The 17,600-nt window shown below is 39.1% G+C and overlaps 1 protein-coding gene across 2 annotated transcripts in view; it reads right to left on the bottom strand.

The window, feature by feature from the left end:
- Nucleotides 1-17,600, bottom strand: part of LOC129176622 (integrin alpha-6-like) — a 31,141-nt gene that overhangs the window by 7,071 nt on the left and 6,470 nt on the right. For both annotated transcript variants that reach the window (XM_054766854.1, XM_054766855.1), the window contains exons 3-15: nt 16,412-16,641; nt 7,244-7,371; nt 7,084-7,163; nt 6,749-7,010; nt 5,829-5,960; nt 5,543-5,756; nt 5,270-5,463; nt 3,509-3,606; nt 3,304-3,431; nt 3,137-3,226; nt 1,316-1,377; nt 1,061-1,230; nt 848-991 (exon numbers count right to left, since the gene is read on the bottom strand). In XM_054766854.1, coding sequence (XP_054622829.1) covers nt 848-991; nt 1,061-1,230; nt 1,316-1,377; nt 3,137-3,226; nt 3,304-3,431; nt 3,509-3,606; nt 5,270-5,463; nt 5,543-5,756; nt 5,829-5,960; nt 6,749-7,010; nt 7,084-7,163; nt 7,244-7,371; nt 16,412-16,641 — 1,932 coding nt within the window. The remainder of the gene's footprint in view (nt 1-847; nt 992-1,060; nt 1,231-1,315; nt 1,378-3,136; nt 3,227-3,303; nt 3,432-3,508; nt 3,607-5,269; nt 5,464-5,542; nt 5,757-5,828; nt 5,961-6,748; nt 7,011-7,083; nt 7,164-7,243; nt 7,372-16,411; nt 16,642-17,600) is intronic.

A 17,600-nucleotide genomic window follows, 5' to 3' on the forward strand; every position in this document is an offset into this window, starting at 1 on the left:
GTGCGCTAGCATGAATTAACTTGAGACAAATGTGCACATTAGCACTCAGTAAGTCATCAAAACTTACCTTTATGCATTCCCACATAGTATCAGCATTTGAGGTAAAAGAAAAATGGTAAAAATACAGTAGTAGTCTATCTGTTAAAGTTATAGATAAAGTTAGCACACGCACAATGGACATGCGTCAAGTGAGACGGATGTAACAGAGAGAATCCGGCCACTTTTCAAAATAAAACAAAAAAATGAAATAATGGAAATTATTTTTTCTTTCTGTGCGGCCCGGTACACAATGACCGGGGGTTGTGGACCAGTGTTTTATATCATAGAAAACCACAAGCACGATAATACACATTTTGTTAAATGACAGTGGCAGTCAGAACTGAGCATTACTGTCTGAAGAACTGTCTCTCGCTCATGAACTGTGTGATGAGGTCATTGAGTGAAAGGCCCATTTAATAGAGACAGTGAATAAATAGAATAAAATGTTACTGTATGTAGTACAAATAACCACTAATAATAAAATCACATATACTATTAAATTATATAAAATTTGATATACCTTTAAAATAAAATGAAATGAGAAAATGTTCTCCTCTAAATTCAATTAAATATACAAACGTTGAAAAAAAATACCCGGATTAAAAACATACTTGTTAAATCAGTTGCGTTTTTGTGCTACATTTATTTATTCATTCATTTAAAATTGCTTTATTTATTCATCGACATTCAGAGTAAAAAACTCTAAAACTACAAGAAAAACTACAACAGTCCATACCAACAGGGGTGGCACCTTCTACCACAAAGACGCCAAGAACATTTCGCTTTAAGCACGAGACGTCCGGCATACCTCAGAACGAGTTGTCATTTTGTCTTTAGCATCCAGGACAGGTGGTACTTCAGAGGAGGAGCTCTGTCTGCGTTTGCGTTTGGCATCCATGATTTCCACATCCACGTCGATGGGTACCCCTCGCAGTTTATCCCGAATATTGTCCTGTGGGATAACGCAACATTACTGTGAGGTGTTTTTTTGTTGAGTTCCTGTAAAGAGCAAGTGTGGTACCTGTACGGCGATCACACGTGTGACGCATTCTTTCTTTCCTTGGCCGTCTATGGTGAGGGTCCCTTTGGACTCAAAGGTGTTGTCAGAGGCCGACTGCCCAGTGAAGGCGGCCCTAGGGATTAGATTCTTCTTTCTTTGGTCAGCGTCAACTGCCAGGGAGTATGCAACAGCTAGAAGGGGTCACATGAGTCAGGTTTATTGCACAAAATCAGCGAACATGATAGCGGAGATATCGGTAAAGATGATCATTCTTACTCAGCCTGGGAGAGTAGGTCTTGGGATTGGCAGTGTAGGTGAAGCAAGCTTCAACATTCAGGCTAAGGGAAACAATTAGAGATTATAGTTACTTCTACCAAGAAGCTAATTTGTCAGGGTAACACAAAAACTCTTTGAGCAACTTGTAGGAAACTTTATGTAGGATTGGGGGCATGGACCAACAAATAACCTGTTACAAATTTGACAGTTTGGCGAGTGCAACATGCATGAATTTCACACCAACAGCTAAGGACTGCACCAACGTGATTTGAATTAACAGATTATCCCTAAAACTAAAATAATGCTATTTGGTAATAGCGGAAAGGATACTTACGTACAAATACAAATAGACAGCGTGGACATTGACAGAGTCAATGAAAATACGTTTTTAGGTGTTATAATAGACGACAAAATGAGTTGGAAATCCCACAGTAAAAATATACAATTTAAAGTGGCAAGAAATACCTCAATATTAAAGAAAGCAAAATTTGCACTGGACAAAAATCACTCTAGTCTCTATTGTTCTCTAGCCTTGTCATATCTAACTTATTGTGCGAAGATATGGGGTAACAGCTATAAAAGCAGAATTCACTCACTAATAGTACTACAAAAAAGATCAGTTAGGATAATCTATATTTACAGAGAACATACGAACCCTTCATTCCTAAAATCACAACTATTCAAATTTGTCGACCTGATAAACCTTCAAACAGCTAAACAATGACCTGTTACCCAACAACACAATACACTTTTTCTCATCAGGTGAAAAGAAATATGACCTTAGGGAAAAATTCAACTTAAAACACCTATACGCCCGCACAATGCTAAAAAACCTTCAGCATCTCAGATGAAATTATGGAACGGATTGAGTAAAAAACTGAAACAATGCACTAAAATGAGCCATTTTAAGAAAAAGTACAAGCAGTTGATGTTTACAAGCCATATGACAACTGTACTTCATGCAATTTGCAGCAATTTGTCCATACAGATCTACAAACCTAAACTTCATTGTAATACATTGTTATATTTCTTAATCATTTTCTAGAGTTATTCAGAGCTGGCAAATTGAACATGCTGAACGGGAAATGAACAAATGTATAAGCAACTGATGTGAAATGTATTACCAGTTGTGAAATGTATTAGCAACTGATGGGAAACAAAGAGGGGCTAGGATTGAATAAGCTCTGCTTTTTCCTACTCCTTCTGAACATGTCGAATTATGAATTGTGCTATGTGATGTATACTGAAGTGAAATGAAATGCTCAACTGTTCAAATCAAATAAAATCAAAGCATTTTAAAGCGTATGCCTGACCGCACACGCCTGACCACACATTACATCCAATTTTGTGGCGTTAGTAAAACTACTCTACATCAGGAAGTTGCTTACAGCCACAGCTGTTAATGTCAGTGTTGTTAGATTAATTCGAGACTCTGGCCGTTATTGGATTTTGTAGGCCACACACCTGGAGACACCGCGGTTAATTGAATGGTGAATTGGAGTAATTCCGGTATAATTCTTTTTTCACCCTTTGGAGGGCACTGAAATGCTTAGAAATGCAATTATTGGAATACATCATAAGAGTGTTATACTTATTTAAATATACTTATGTACTGTATCATTATTGCAAAAACATTTCAGTAAATCGCATGGCTGACCAGTGAGGCTAACTTCCATGTACATAAGTTACCACATATGGTTCCTTGCCTGATAACATTGCGAGGGTCCAACATTTTTCGCTATTTCCTAGTGAATAATTTGGGCATATGAAGGCGTTAGGCATCTATGAAGGTGTAGATATAATAAAAGTGATGGAACTTACCAGAAACTGTTCCCACAGTTCTTCTTAGTCAGGTCAATTTCCTTTGGGGTGATCTTGACTTCCTTCTTAATGGCAATGACTGTGCGGGCTCTAACAGGACACGGAGGGATGTTGAGCATCTCCAGGAAAAGGACGTGATGACAAAAAGAGTGGTTTACTGTACTAACCTGAAGACAAAGACGGCATCAGAGAGTGATCCAACAGCCAGGTCCGGGTAGGAGTTCTTATCCAGGTCCATGTTGCCAGCTAAAGAGTAGCCAAACATCCTCACTCCAAAAGGCTGGCCAGACAAAATCTAAAGCAAAAGTGTTGTTAGATAACCACATTTGTCAAACTTACAGTATGTTTGGTCTGAGAGGTTTTTTTGTGCACCTGTGCAGCTTTTTTGGATTTGAGTCCTGTGGCGGCTCCGTGGTAGATGTAGACATTTCCTGCACCTTCATCATCATACGGGGCTCCCACTGCAAAATCTATTAGAGTGAAGAACACCAGTATAAGTCACACATCTCTGCCACAGTGACTTGCACTGATTCCTGAACACAAATACAGCAACCCTTGATTACCTCACAACCTACAGTTTGCTTTTTCTTTGGCTTTTGGTGTTTTTATATTTTATAATGCCCCCACAGAGGTTTGCCAGTGATGGCAAAGAGAAAAAAATGTCCACCAAAGAACTAGAAATCTAAAAAAAACATGACACACATACTGTAACTGTAACAGATTGCTCAGTACAAAATGGCTTATTTGGTCACCAAAATAATACAGTCCCTCGTTTATTGCGCTTAATTGGTTCCACACTTGTCTGCGATAAGTGAATTTCCGCAAAGCAGGATTCAATATTAATCAACTGAATATTTTTGTAGTTACACCATAGAAAAACTGTTGACTTTATAAATATGTTTTTTACTTTTATTAGAGCCCTCTAGACATGAAATAACACCCCTATAGTCACTTTACACTGCTATTATTCTTTGTTTACATCCCATTGCTCAACACTAATGCGCAGGCTACGGGATCACTGCAGGGACATAAGAGACGGCCGCCGCTCACTGCATACAGCAAGCTACCGAGTGGTCTAATCATTTTATGCATGACTGTATCTTCTTCTCCAAGCATCTACCTTTGACAGTGAGATGATGGGCTGTGTGCGGAGTAGGGGTTTGAGGGGACCAGCGTTGGTTTGTGAGGTGCTGATGCGTGGAGAAAAGTAGGACCTGGGTGATGAGGCAATTTATTTGTTCGAAATTTAAGAAAGTGTTTCAAAGGTAGATGGACAAAGAAAGCCTAAAATGTACCACTTCCACATGGAATGGGAGGAAAATATTTTTTTCACTCTATCATGTCAGACATGAATATAATACTGTGTGTACTGTACAAGATGTGGAATGGATGGGGGGTAGGATTAAATGAGCTTTGCTTCTTCCTACTCCTTTTGGACATGTGGAACTGTGAGAGGATGATTCATGAGATGTATTCCATTGCAACCTTCATGCATGTTCAAATAAAACCAAAGCAAACCAAACCAAAACATACCGCGATTGGCTGGCAAGCAGTCCAGGTTGTACCCCGCCTCTCGCCCAAAGTCAGCTGGGATAGGCTCCAGCATAACCCGGCGACCATAATAATGATTAAGCAGTGTGGAAAATGAATGAATGAATGCCAGAAATGACATGGCTGACTCGATGCAGTGTTAAGGTAATGTGATCTAAGTTAATGTCTCATCAAAGTAACAAAGTCAACATTAATTTTCAGAACACTACATACTACAGAACACTATGACCTATCTTTCAATATTGTTTTTAATAATAATAGGCCATAGTTAACCACAAAACTGCGATCATTTATTAATTAATTGATTTTTGAAAGACAGCGATAGAACGAGGGATCAATGTTCAAGCCTCGATGTAGCGAGAGTTGACTGTATAAGAATGGCATAAAGTAACTGTGAATACATGTTTTTACTTAACATTTTACTTTTTACTTATTTTTACAATTGTATATGATAGTTAAGTATGTGACAGTAGTTCTTAAAACATTGCCCATAAAGTTAATAAAGGTTTTATGATGGCAACAGTTACACATTGCAACAGATTATGTATAGATCTTATAGGTTCTATTGTGCTGCTTCCTCACCATGGTAACCATCCTGATTAGTGTCTCCCAAATTTTCCACAGCCAGGCCAAACATAGAGTCCTCAGGCCCATCTATTCTGGTGGGGGTCACCTTGTTCCACTTTCCGGCTTTGTTGAGATAGACATAGACAGCGCCTCCGATTTCTCCATCCTTCTCGAAGTACTGAGGCGCACCGACCACTATGTCTTGCCAACTAACAGACAACAACGACAAAATTAGTAATTATGTGTTGACAATAAGTGAAGCAAAGTGCTTCTTCCAGTTTTGCTTACCCGTCGCCATTGAGATCCAACACCGCCAGGTCATAACCAAAAGAGGATGCAAGACCCTCCCCGTCCAGTGTGTACTCATGCAGTAAAATGTTGCTTGTTTCAGGGCCTTTCTTGAGCAGCACCACTGAACCGCTATGGTTGGCTCTGGGTGCTCCAGCTACCACTGTCAGCTGACCTTTCTTGGTCAGACTCATGCTGGAGTCCAGAGAGAAACCTGCGACAAGGAGGGGTTAATAGACAACTTACCTGGTGCAGAAAGAGCGTCTGTAACGAGTGAGTGGTTTACCAAGGTAACTGTTGGCAGTAGCTGGGATGAGATCAGGATCCTTTTTGTTCTCATCTCCTGCCTCAAAGGGGCCATCATCATAAATGCCCATCTCTAGGAGGGTGTCGTTATTTTGTTCCAGACGGACCACACCTGGTTGAGAAGAGGAAAGTTGGCATAATTTAAAAAAAACAGTTCCATATGAAACACTATTAAATTCGTAGTTTAATTTACTAATAAAAAACAGTAATATCACTGTGCAGCATAGGGGATGGTACAATATCACTGTGCAATGCACAATGCATGTGCAATTTCGTGCCATGTAAATGAAAGAAAATGTATTTATGGATAAAAAAAAATTGGAGATATGGTGATAATGGTTTTCATTATGCTGGTATAATGCAGCGATTCCAAACCATGTTAGCATTGCTAGCATGCTAACATAAGCATACTATCATTTTTTGCAGTGCTTCTCCGTTTCCACATTTTTTTGTGGGATGCCACCACAGAAGGGTATCAGAAGAGAAAGTGGTTATAGAATGAAAGGAAAGGGTCAAATACATACACTAATGTTAGCAGCCACAGAACCAATGTTGTAATAGAGGTAAGGAGCAAACTGCTCAGCTGGCATTAATGCTGCTGATGAGTTCATTGTAAACAACAGTACAGCAAATATAACACACATGAGTACTGCAACCAACATTATAAAGCGCATACAGAGGTAGCTAAAGCTGCTGGACGATGACCACTCATTGGTGGGTAAAAAAAAGTACTTTCGGAGGTTGCTTACAGTCACAGCTGTTAATGCCAATGCTTTTTGAGTCAGCATTAATTAGAAGACCCCGGTGGTGATTTTCTTTTGCAGACCACGCACACTATGACTGTAACATTGTGAATGTTTTCCATGCCTCAAGAAGTAATTATATATCCAGAGCAATAACCTTTCCAGTTGTACGCTCCCGGAGCTCCAAAGATGAGGTAGTGGTAGTCCTTGTCGAAAGTGGCTGAGAGGCCCTGCTGGCAGGACCCGAACCTCTCGTGACCTCGTGGCCGGTTGTCACAGAAATGCCAGTTTCCTCCGTCCTCGCTTGAGTCAGGGTCAATTTGCAAATCCTGACTCAGCACATAGCAGCGTCCGATGATGTCTCGGGATTCGATGGGGGTCCTCACATTGGTCCTGCGCTGGTATCGATGGGCACAGGTCTACGTGGGGAAACAAACACACAGCTTAGATTGTGTACTGTTACAAGAGCGGGCTACTGAAGAGGGATCTTACCACAATCTTGCCTCCTGGCCCTTGACTGTTGACTGTCACTCCCATCCACTGGTTCTCTTTGCTTTCTCTGCTAATGTCCTCTGCACATTGATTTGAGAAAAAAAAAAAAACTTGCCAAAGAGTAAAATAAAGTAAGTGCACAGGTAAGCAAATATCTCACCTTCATTGTCAAAGTTAACTCGGACACAGCCTGCAGAGGGTGTGCTCATGTCACAGCTGTAGAGTCCCCCCGTCACTTGGGATCTTTGACCACTCAAGGCTCTGGCTCTCGGAGCCCCGATCAGCAGCCTGACACAAACACAGGCAGCAATCTATTAAGGCCAAATATCATTTGCAACTCCCTCAATTTGTACATTGTTAAAGAGGCGTCCACCATCTGAATGAGAAGCATGTACGTTACATTAGAACACATTCCAGAGTGTAGCACAGCAGCTATACTCATCCAACTCAGTCAAAGACGCTTTCTATGTCCTCCACACACACACACACACACACACACACACACACACACATAAGGTTCCTTTGTGGGTTGAGGATTGGGGCCAGAGTGTCACTGAAAGCAAGGATGTCATATTTTCTTCTCCCAACTGTGCTCCACCATTTCACTCTGCTTTGTTTCATCTCCACAATGACCCCCACCATGACTTTAAGCTGTGCAGTCTTCACCAGATTTGATTAAGTGAAGCCATTTTAGATGAAGCATCGTGCATTCGCAGATAGCACAAGAGAAAGGAGCTACTGTGGACGGCATGTTTTACAGCGGTGGCCTTAAAAGTTTACACATTAGGAATATGTGCCTGGGCAGATGTCACTGACATTAACAGAACAGGGCTTCAAATGTAATGAAGCGAGTGTGTTTGGTTTTTTTTGTGCACTAGAATATGACAGCTTGCAGTATGGACAAAAGTATCAACTGGAGTATATGTAAAAATGGAAGAAAATACACTGGAAAACTTGAAACCAAACCCAATCCACACTGGGGCCAATAATTTAGAAGAAACAACCTATTCCAGGGCCAAGCAGTCGCCATTATAAAATGTTATTAACGTAATAGAAACTGTTCTATGTAACATTGAAACATTTCTTACAGACATACAAGTGTAAGAATAAGTTAACGACAACAAAATACCTTTTTTAATGATGATGAATAAAAATCAAGTTGCCTCATGCCTCTCATTTGTTTCCCAATAACAGTCTCACACGTGTAAAAAGAAGCGAACCATTCATGGAGTGAAAATGCTGAACAAAAAAAACACAAAAACTTATCCGAGCTAATCCGAGCTTTGTAATAGAATTTCAAAATTCTAATTCAGAGGTTGCAGCTGCCATTCGTCTGAAAAGACTTTCTACAAGACTTTTGGAGTGTGTATGTGGGAATTGTTGTCCATTCATCCAGAACAGGGGTGTCCAAAGTGTGGCCGGCGCCCATTTGCAGCCCACTGCTGGTTTTTCATTGGACTCCGACACATTCTAAAAATAGAATTATACAAGAAAGCTAAAAAAAACAGCAACAAAAATGAAAAAAATCAAGAGTAATTTTATGAGAATGAAGTCAAAATATTAGGACAAAAACATTGTAATTAATGAGAAAAAGTTGTATTTTTACGAGAATAATGTCATAATATTATGTGGAAAAATAACTTCATTTTAGTAGCATAAAGTTGAAAAAGTAAAGACAATAGAGGTTTGTTTTTTTTAAGTCATAATGATATGAAAAATAAACAAAATGAAATAAAAAATAATAATAATCATAAGTTTTTGGAAAATTAGGCTGGCGCAAAAGTTACAATATTATGATAATATGGTCAAAATATTACAGGAATAAATTCATAATATTACAAGAAGAAAATTTACAAAGATTATTCAAGAAGAAAGCTGAAGTATTTGGAAATTGTTTTTAAAAACCCAGCAAAAATTGGGGGGGAAAAAAAGCAAAGAAGTTCATACCCACTAATCCTACTAGGTACTTAAAAAAAAACTGAAGAAATGGAAAAAACAAATGTAATTCAACAAGAATAAAGTAAAAATATTAAAAGAAAAAAGTCTTATTGAAACTTGCAATTTTAAGAGACTAAACTCGTATTATGAGAAACAACCAAATCAAAATAAAGTTGTAATTTTTTTAAATTATGGTTGGGAAAAAGTTATTATATTATGGGAATAAAGTCATATTATTACGGGAAGAACATTTACAGAAAGTTGAAATATTCTGGAAAAAATAAAATAAAATAAAATAATATAATATAAAATAAAAAAAATAAAAATAAAAATAAAAAAACAAAAGCAAAAGCAAAAATGGCAAAAATGGCAAAAAAGAGAGCAAAGATCAAAGTTCATACTAATAATAATACCACTTGTTATTTACTAATTAATTGTTCATATTTCATACAAATACATACAAAATATAGAACTGATCAGCATATTTATTTATGAATATAAACATTTATAAATCTAGAGTCCTACGCAGAACACACAACCTCATCAAGGACAGCACACATCCACAACACTCATTATTCACACTCCTACCGTCAGGCAGACGCTACAGGAGTTTGAAGTCCAGGACCACAAGGCTGGCAAACAGCTTTTACCCACAGGCCATCAGGCTCCTCAACGAAGCACTCGCACACGCCGCACGCAACACACGCACACACTCATAGCACTTTATTTATTTATTTATTTATTTGCATTATTTACTTGTATTAATGTCTCTTCTGTTGTTGTTGCTTAATTTATTGGTATTTATGTTTATGTGTGTATGTTTCTTATGTTCTTATTCTTTCTTGTGTTTTCTTTCTTTTCTTGGGAGAATGAACAGGATAAGATTTTCATTGCATGGTATAACTGCTGTTTTACTATGCACATGACAATAAAACTCTCTTGAATCTTGAATCTTGAATATCTACATGTGTTGGTTTACAAAACATCAAAGTGCATCCTTTCATCTTTCAGTATGTGGCCCTCAGTGGAAAATGTTTGGACACCCCAGTCCAACAGGTGTGGTCAAAGGTCATTGACACTGGACTTGGCATGCCTTTCCTTAACTTGTTGTAACAGAAAAGGGTCTTCCCCAAAGTTTTCCCACAATGTTGAAAGCATATCATTGTCCAAAATGTCTCGGTAAGACAAAGAATTAAGATTCAGGAGGAATAACAAATTCATAGTGAATTAGGCGGAAACAAAAACAAACGCCACATTTATCACTCATTTTTGCATTGACCCACTGCTTATGACAGCGACACAGCTGCTAATCTTATCATTCAGCAGCAGCAGCAGCAGCAGCAGAGGAAGCCCACTACATTGGCTACACTGGTCTACAGGAAGAAGAAAGACAAACAGAGACAGTGTGTGTGTGTGTACTGATGTGCGTCTGCTTCAGTGTACTAGTTTGCAAACACACACACGCACACATACCATGGTGTACAATCACTGGGACACCAAAGCTAGAGCAACAGAGCGGCCAGCACAGTGACAATAACATAGACATCCCATTGAGAGAGAGGTGTATTTCATTTTTTATTTTCTTATTTTTTTACAAAACGGCAGCCAGGCTGCCAACTGAGGTGCAGCCTGTTGCTTGGCAACAACTGGCGGCACCCTATTGCAAAGAGAGAGAGGCCAATGCAACCATGTGCTGCCCAGCCCTTTTCCCCGCTCATGTGTGCCAGGAGCGCAGCCCACATGTGCTGAAAAACGGCGTATATTCGGAGCCCAGATGTATAAATGATTTATGTCTGCATTCTTTTACCCATCACCTCTTTTTATTTCTTTCATGTTGGATTATCTTACACAACCTGAGGCAAAAGAGCTAAACCTGACACTCATGCTTATTGTGTGTCAAATACCCTCATTGGCCAAAACATTACATACACTACACAACAATCGTAGCACAGCTGTAAGTACCAAAAGTTATAAAAGATGGAGTTCAACCTCATTTGTCTGGAGAAATGTGTCTCAAGCATCAAAAACAACTACTGGTACTCAGTGAGGATCTAAAGAGTAAATTATACAAGTATGTTATGCTTTTTTGGGGCTTTTTTTTTTGTGATACCGCCACAAAACCAGTGAGATCAGCCAAGAGGAAAAGCGTGATGATAACCATAGAACCTGAATCAAACACAATACAAGTAATTAAATATTGCTGACATACATACACTAATTTTATCAAGCAGATGCTAATGGAATATATGCTCCAATTAAAAGTGCTGTATGTCCTCATTTTTAAACCAAAAAATAAGAGAAGAACACCACTGGCTAGCATATTACCAACTGCCACAATTCAAAAATAAAGGAAAAAATTGCCACTCAGGCCGAATAAGATGAATGGCGTTCATGCCTTTCACTCACAGCTGTCTGGTATGTACGTGCACATACACACCTTTTGCAAGTGCACGTACACAAATGCAGTCTCAGAGAAACTGTCAACAATTTGGAGTTATTGTGTGGTTATGATAGGCTACACATTCAATGATGGCTAACATCCAGTAGTTAAACTTTGCCAAATCACTATTATTAGCTAACAACAAACATACAGTAACTGTGTGTGTGTGTGTGTGTGTGTGTGTGTGTGTGTTACGTGGGGTGTGGCTTGCAATGTTGGAGCAAAAAGAGGGCAGGATATAATGCTTGGAGCACATTCAAAACTTTGCACCCCCCCCCCCCATGTTGTATCTAACCAAGGCAGACAGCACCTTTAATTCAGTTAATTGCTTGAGATCCCTATTGTCAGCAGGTGTATGGTCTACAAAAGCAAATAACAACAGCTGCGGCTGTAGGCACCCTCCTGTAGTATCATGCAGCTGCTTGTTACCTCTGCATGTGCTTTAAAATGTCACAATAAACAGCAGTGTTCATTCTGGCAAAGCTGTTTGCTCCTTAACAGTAATATAACATTGGTTGTGTTGCTGCTGTGTTGTGCAATATTTTTGTTACTGAATGACCAAGTGGTCTTACTTTCACAACAATATGTTGGGGCGGTGTTGGCGGCACCAAACACAATAAAGAAGGCTCCAAAGAGCCCTTTACTCTAATTTAGAAACCGATTTAAAACAATAATTGGAGGATAAGCAACTCCAAGGTAATTTACACTCTTCATCTCCGTGTCTTTGTCATCTGACACCTCAGCATCAGACATATAGTCTCATCGTTGGTGGTTCAAATAAATACGGCTTAATTCCATGTTCTACAAGTTCTCCATTTCACCTCCAGATGTTTCTTCGTCTTCAAAAACGAATGACACATCGCTCGAATCTTTGCTATAATTACTGTAAACTTCTTCTATCTCATCCATTCTCTCATGTTTGTTTACTCTGCCTGTATGAGAGCTGCGCCTTCACCGACGTCACTTGGGAGACGGCCCTTGTCTAAGAAGCTGAGAGCCAGAATGGCGGCCGACACGCACAAAAATTTAATTTTTTACTAATTTCATGTTCGTTTTCAAAAAAACGCACAACGTAGAACATAATCACAAACAATATAGAACATGTTTAAGCAAAGTTGAAAAATCATGTCAGTGACCCTTCATCATTAATGATGTGCGATACCACGGACTTCTTTTCCGATTCGATACTGATTTTAGAGGGGCTAGACTGCTGCGGCTGGACAGCACCGTCCCAGTGGCTGATTTGCCTCGCGTCGGGCGTGACTCTGGTAGTGACAATAAAAGAAGAAGACCGGCAGCATGTGTGCTGAGGGAATTGTTGGCTATTCGGTTCCAACACTTGAAGAGGACAACTGTAGTGGTTTTAGTGCAGAAGGAGGAGGATGAAGACGGCCATGAATGGCTTTTCTGGTAGGCTGTTGCATGCATTGTTCGGCACTGTTTGGAAAAAAGCATTTATTTAACCAAAACTTTAAAAAATCTTTCGGTGTAACATCTTTCTGTGTACTAAATATCCCATGTTACAACGTGGACACCTGCGGCTTATAGACCAGTGCGACCTATATAATCTAAATTTAGTGGGTGCGGCTTACATACCGGTGCCGTATATAGTCTGGAAATTAGGGTAAATAAACATCCCAGCTATAATTACATCATTTATAGTAAATACACACCACACAAGGGAGCTACAACAATTAATCGATGATTAATCCATTATCCAGTTAACCAATAACGATTTTGGTATCAGATTAATTGTTTTATGATTTTAAAACGTAAATATCGTCTGACTTCAGCCTTTCAAATGTGAATATTTTTTAATTTCCTTAGTCATCCATGAAAACAGACCTGCAGTATTAGCTTTGTGCTTTGGGCAAAACAAGATAGTCACACACATCAGCTTTGACTTTGGAAAACAGTGATGTGATTGAGATTTTTGCCTCTTTTCTGATATGTTGCGCACCAATTATTAATTTGTTCCATCTATGGCCTAACCGATTAATCCATTAATTGAAACAACAAGCTTCAGATTAATCGACAAAGAAAATAATTGTTAGTTGCAGCCCTACTACACATTCTGTAAAAAGTCCATTAGTGAGAGCATTGCTCTGCAAACACCTTCCTGTCCCCACTCTATTATTACATATCCATCAAGCATCTGCAAAAGGTGACTAGTTTTGCTTTATTTTAGTTTTATTTTATGTTATTAAGGCGTTTGACAGCTAACAATGTTAAAATGTTCCTACAAGCAATGACTGTTTAGTTACCTTAAGCTGCAGAAGACCACAATAATAGAAACACCCCTTAGCTTTGTTTTGCCCCACTGCAAGTTAACACAACAATACGCATATTTTTAAATGACTAACTCGCTGAGAGTGTGCAAGTGTACACAGACAGCACACAGTCTCATGTTCAATCTGTCTTAATATTATTGCACGCTCTCTTACATTAAATACACAAACTTCATAACATGCATTTATAAAACCCTCACTTTTACTATGCAGGTGGCTCAGTGTGGCAATGATGACGCACACAAACTCACGCAAACACACAGACACACACATGCATGCACACAACACCGTCAGATCCTTGCCCTCACCTGCAGGTACATGCACAAATCATCGCTGTAGGGCGTGAAGAAGTAAGATTTGAGCTAATACTTGCACACGTGGCTGCTATAAGTTTGCGGGTAAAGTGTGAAGGCAGAGGGGCACAAAAGGACACAAGAATTCAGCATATGTCATTGTAAATGAAAAAAAAAACACATATTTGCGATTGTAAAGAGTCCATTCCAGCTCTTTGAGTGTTCTTCTTGCAAAACAAATGTAGCTTGCTCGTACACGCACTCACTCTCTCACATACCCATGCTTGGAATCTAACTGGAATCTAACAACAGTACTGTACATGCATTCCACATGCATGTCTCTCACCCACTTCTGCTGAACCAGACAAGACTGCATTTGCATAGCTCTAAATAATGTGGAAAATAACATCGAATATAAATAACATGACAATATTGTGTTAGAACTGGGAATTTCAACACAGTGCAATTGATGATAGTACAATATTTCTGAACAGAAACCTGCATTTGTATTTTCCTGTAATACGGGTGAATTTTTAGGTGATTATCATATACAGTACATACTAATCCTGTATTGATTGATGAAGGGCTTAATTGATTCAGTCCTTCAGCTCTAATTAGCAACCTTGTTTGTTTTATGAACAGAATCCGGCTATGGGTTATCTATAACACTACAACCTGGAGTAAGGGGACTTTGTGGTGGCGCTGGTCACGTTTAGAATATCATATGTCTTTGGATTTGGACACAAACTGACACAAGCGTCAGTAGTAGCAGTGTAAAAAAAAGGGATTAAAAAAAGAAAAAGTTAAAATGATCTGTTTTCTTAACTTCTCTAACTTGTTGAAGTTTGACTTTATTTTTAGACTTTTTCTCATACTTAAATGTGATTTAAAAAACAACAACAATATTACAAATAACAGTAATCCCTCGTTTATCTTGATTAATTGGACCCGACCCAGACCCTTCCGTGATATGTGAATTGTCGCAAAGTAGGATTCCTTATCTACAAATGGAATATTTACATATTTAGATAATAGAAAACCTGTTTACAACCTTCTAATTATGTTTTTTAACATTATCAGAGCTTCTAGACATGACATAACACCCCTATAGTCACCTTCACACTCATATTACCCAATATAGTAGACATATTAACAGAAAATAAGACATATTAGACATAAATAACACATAACATAGACTCACACGTTAGCAGTGGGAGAGTTCCTTGTTTTTTTTCTGGGTGGTGTATTTCCTGCGGTGGCTATTGTCTCATCAATATAACATTACTCACACCTAGTGACCAGTGTAGAATACTACATATCACGTCTTCGAATGTGTCTTCTGAATGCCATGTATTCGTATTTTAGTTGAACCATTTTTATGCTTGAAAATGCTTAGTTGTAATGTACAATCTGCTTAAATATGTATATTTTATATTCTTTGTCAACCACGAAACAGTGATAATTTATGAATTAATTTATTTTGAAAAAACGTGATAGAGTGAGGCTGCAAAATTCGAACCCCGGAGTGGCGAGTGATGATTGTACATGTTTTTTGCCAGTTAAAAGTTAGTTATAGTCCTCAACTGTCATGTCAAGGCCTAGTAAACAGAAAATGCACTGGAAAAATAACCCTTTAGCTTAATACTGTACGTGAAGAAAAAAAGGCATATACAGTAAGAGGAATTGGGCTCATATATTAATATAAATGCACTGTATCCTTTATAACACTGCAGCTCAATCTAACATTCCAGTCTAACTATTATTTGTTTGGTTTATTTCTATTTTGCTTTTTGCCTTTATGTTTCAAATGCTAAGTAGATGAGCTGTCCTCCTTCACCTAATACAAAAAAAGGTATATATCTGTTTTAATTCAGATGGTAGATGTGTTTGAAACAGCATACAGTTTCACATTTTGATGTTGATACTGTGTGAGCGCAGTAAGGACATTGTAGCTGTCAGATGAATGCTGCAAGTCAGATACAATGTACAACATTGCTTGTTGCAATAAGTATAAAGCTGAATGTAAAACTATGTTTATACCAGTAGTTCTAACTTGTCTTTGCTCTCACCTGGGGCATCACGTGAGCCCAAACGCTCACTAATTATTAAACTTGACTGATAAGTTAAGACTTAGTAAACATTAACACGGGCCGAAAAGTGAAGGGGGCATAATTTAAAGAGATTGACAATTTTTCTGGAAAAGTACCTCGACTGACACCTGTACCTGAGACCCAAATGGTGACGTAACATTTAGTACGACTTATTTTCTCAATGGCGACTTTCTGAACCACTTGGCATTATTCGTGTTTTCACACTTACTTATCGTCTTAGCAAGAAAAAAGAAAGAAGGAGTAAAAAGTTGCTCTTACATTCTTTTATCCACCGGCCAGAGTTGTCGGTGCATGGCCATCGAGAAGCCGAACAAACTATTTGGATCTCCGCTCTTCCGCAGGACGTCCTCTGTGTCCAGGTTGAAAGCCGACAGTCGGCTGCATCCCAACAGAAAGCAGAGCAGCCACAGTCCACCTGACATTTTCCCCTTCATGACAGCCGCACTGATCCCGAATTCCACTGGGAGATGGTGAAAGGTGAATCGTCGCTGCAGGAGGAGCACAGTGACACTGGGAGTGAATGCAGGAGGGGCTGCGCGGGGTCCATTTTTCACTTGGAGCTGCCCCTCCCATACTAAAAACTAACTACACGCACACAATACCACAGTAACGTCCCACACAGCCTCTAGAATCCAAAGTCAAGGTGAGATGAATATCCGTAGAATGTTACAAGACTTAAAGGGACTGTTTACATTTGTTTATTCTACTGTAGTATAATTGTTTCATTAATTTTGGTAGATAGGGTTCCTTTGCGTTGTGTGGTTTGATTTTGATTTAAGTTGCCAAACGTGATCCCTTGTCTGATAAAGCGGTGCTTCTCAACCTTTATGAAACCAAGGCACATACAATACTTTACATTAGACATTTCTCACTGCACACCACCGAAACAGTCTCTTAAAGTTGATTCAGCTGCAGGATTGGGGCACCACTAGTGCAGCGCTTGCTTAGGTAGTAGGCAGGTGTGAGTGCATCTGCACGTACAGTGAGGCAAAGGCTTTTGGAAAATGGCCTGGTGTCAAGAAAGGAAGCAAAAAAGACACTTCTCTCCATGAAAAACATCAGGGGCAGACTGGTATTGGCAAAAGGTACAGGGTTTTGGACTCCTGAAGACTGGGGTAAAGTCATTTTTTCTGATGAATCCCCTTTCCGATTGTTTGGGCGAGCCAAAAAAAAGCTTGCCCAGACAAGAAAAGGTGAGCGCTACCATCAGTCCTGTGTCATGCCAACAGTAAAGCATCCTGATATCATTCATGTGAGGGGTTGCTTCTCAGCCAAGGGAGTGGGCTCACTCACTATATTTCCTAAGAACACAGCCATGGATAAAGAATGGGACCGAAACATCCTCTGGAAGCAACTTCTCCCAACCATCCAAGAACAGTTTGGCTACAACCAATGCTTTTTCCAGCATGATGAAGCACCTTGCAATAAGGCAAACGTGAAAACGAAC

This window comes from Dunckerocampus dactyliophorus, chromosome 2 (genome assembly GCF_027744805.1).
Source record: "Dunckerocampus dactyliophorus isolate RoL2022-P2 chromosome 2, RoL_Ddac_1.1, whole genome shotgun sequence".
Classification (NCBI taxonomy): domain Eukaryota; kingdom Metazoa; phylum Chordata; class Actinopteri; order Syngnathiformes; family Syngnathidae; genus Dunckerocampus; species Dunckerocampus dactyliophorus.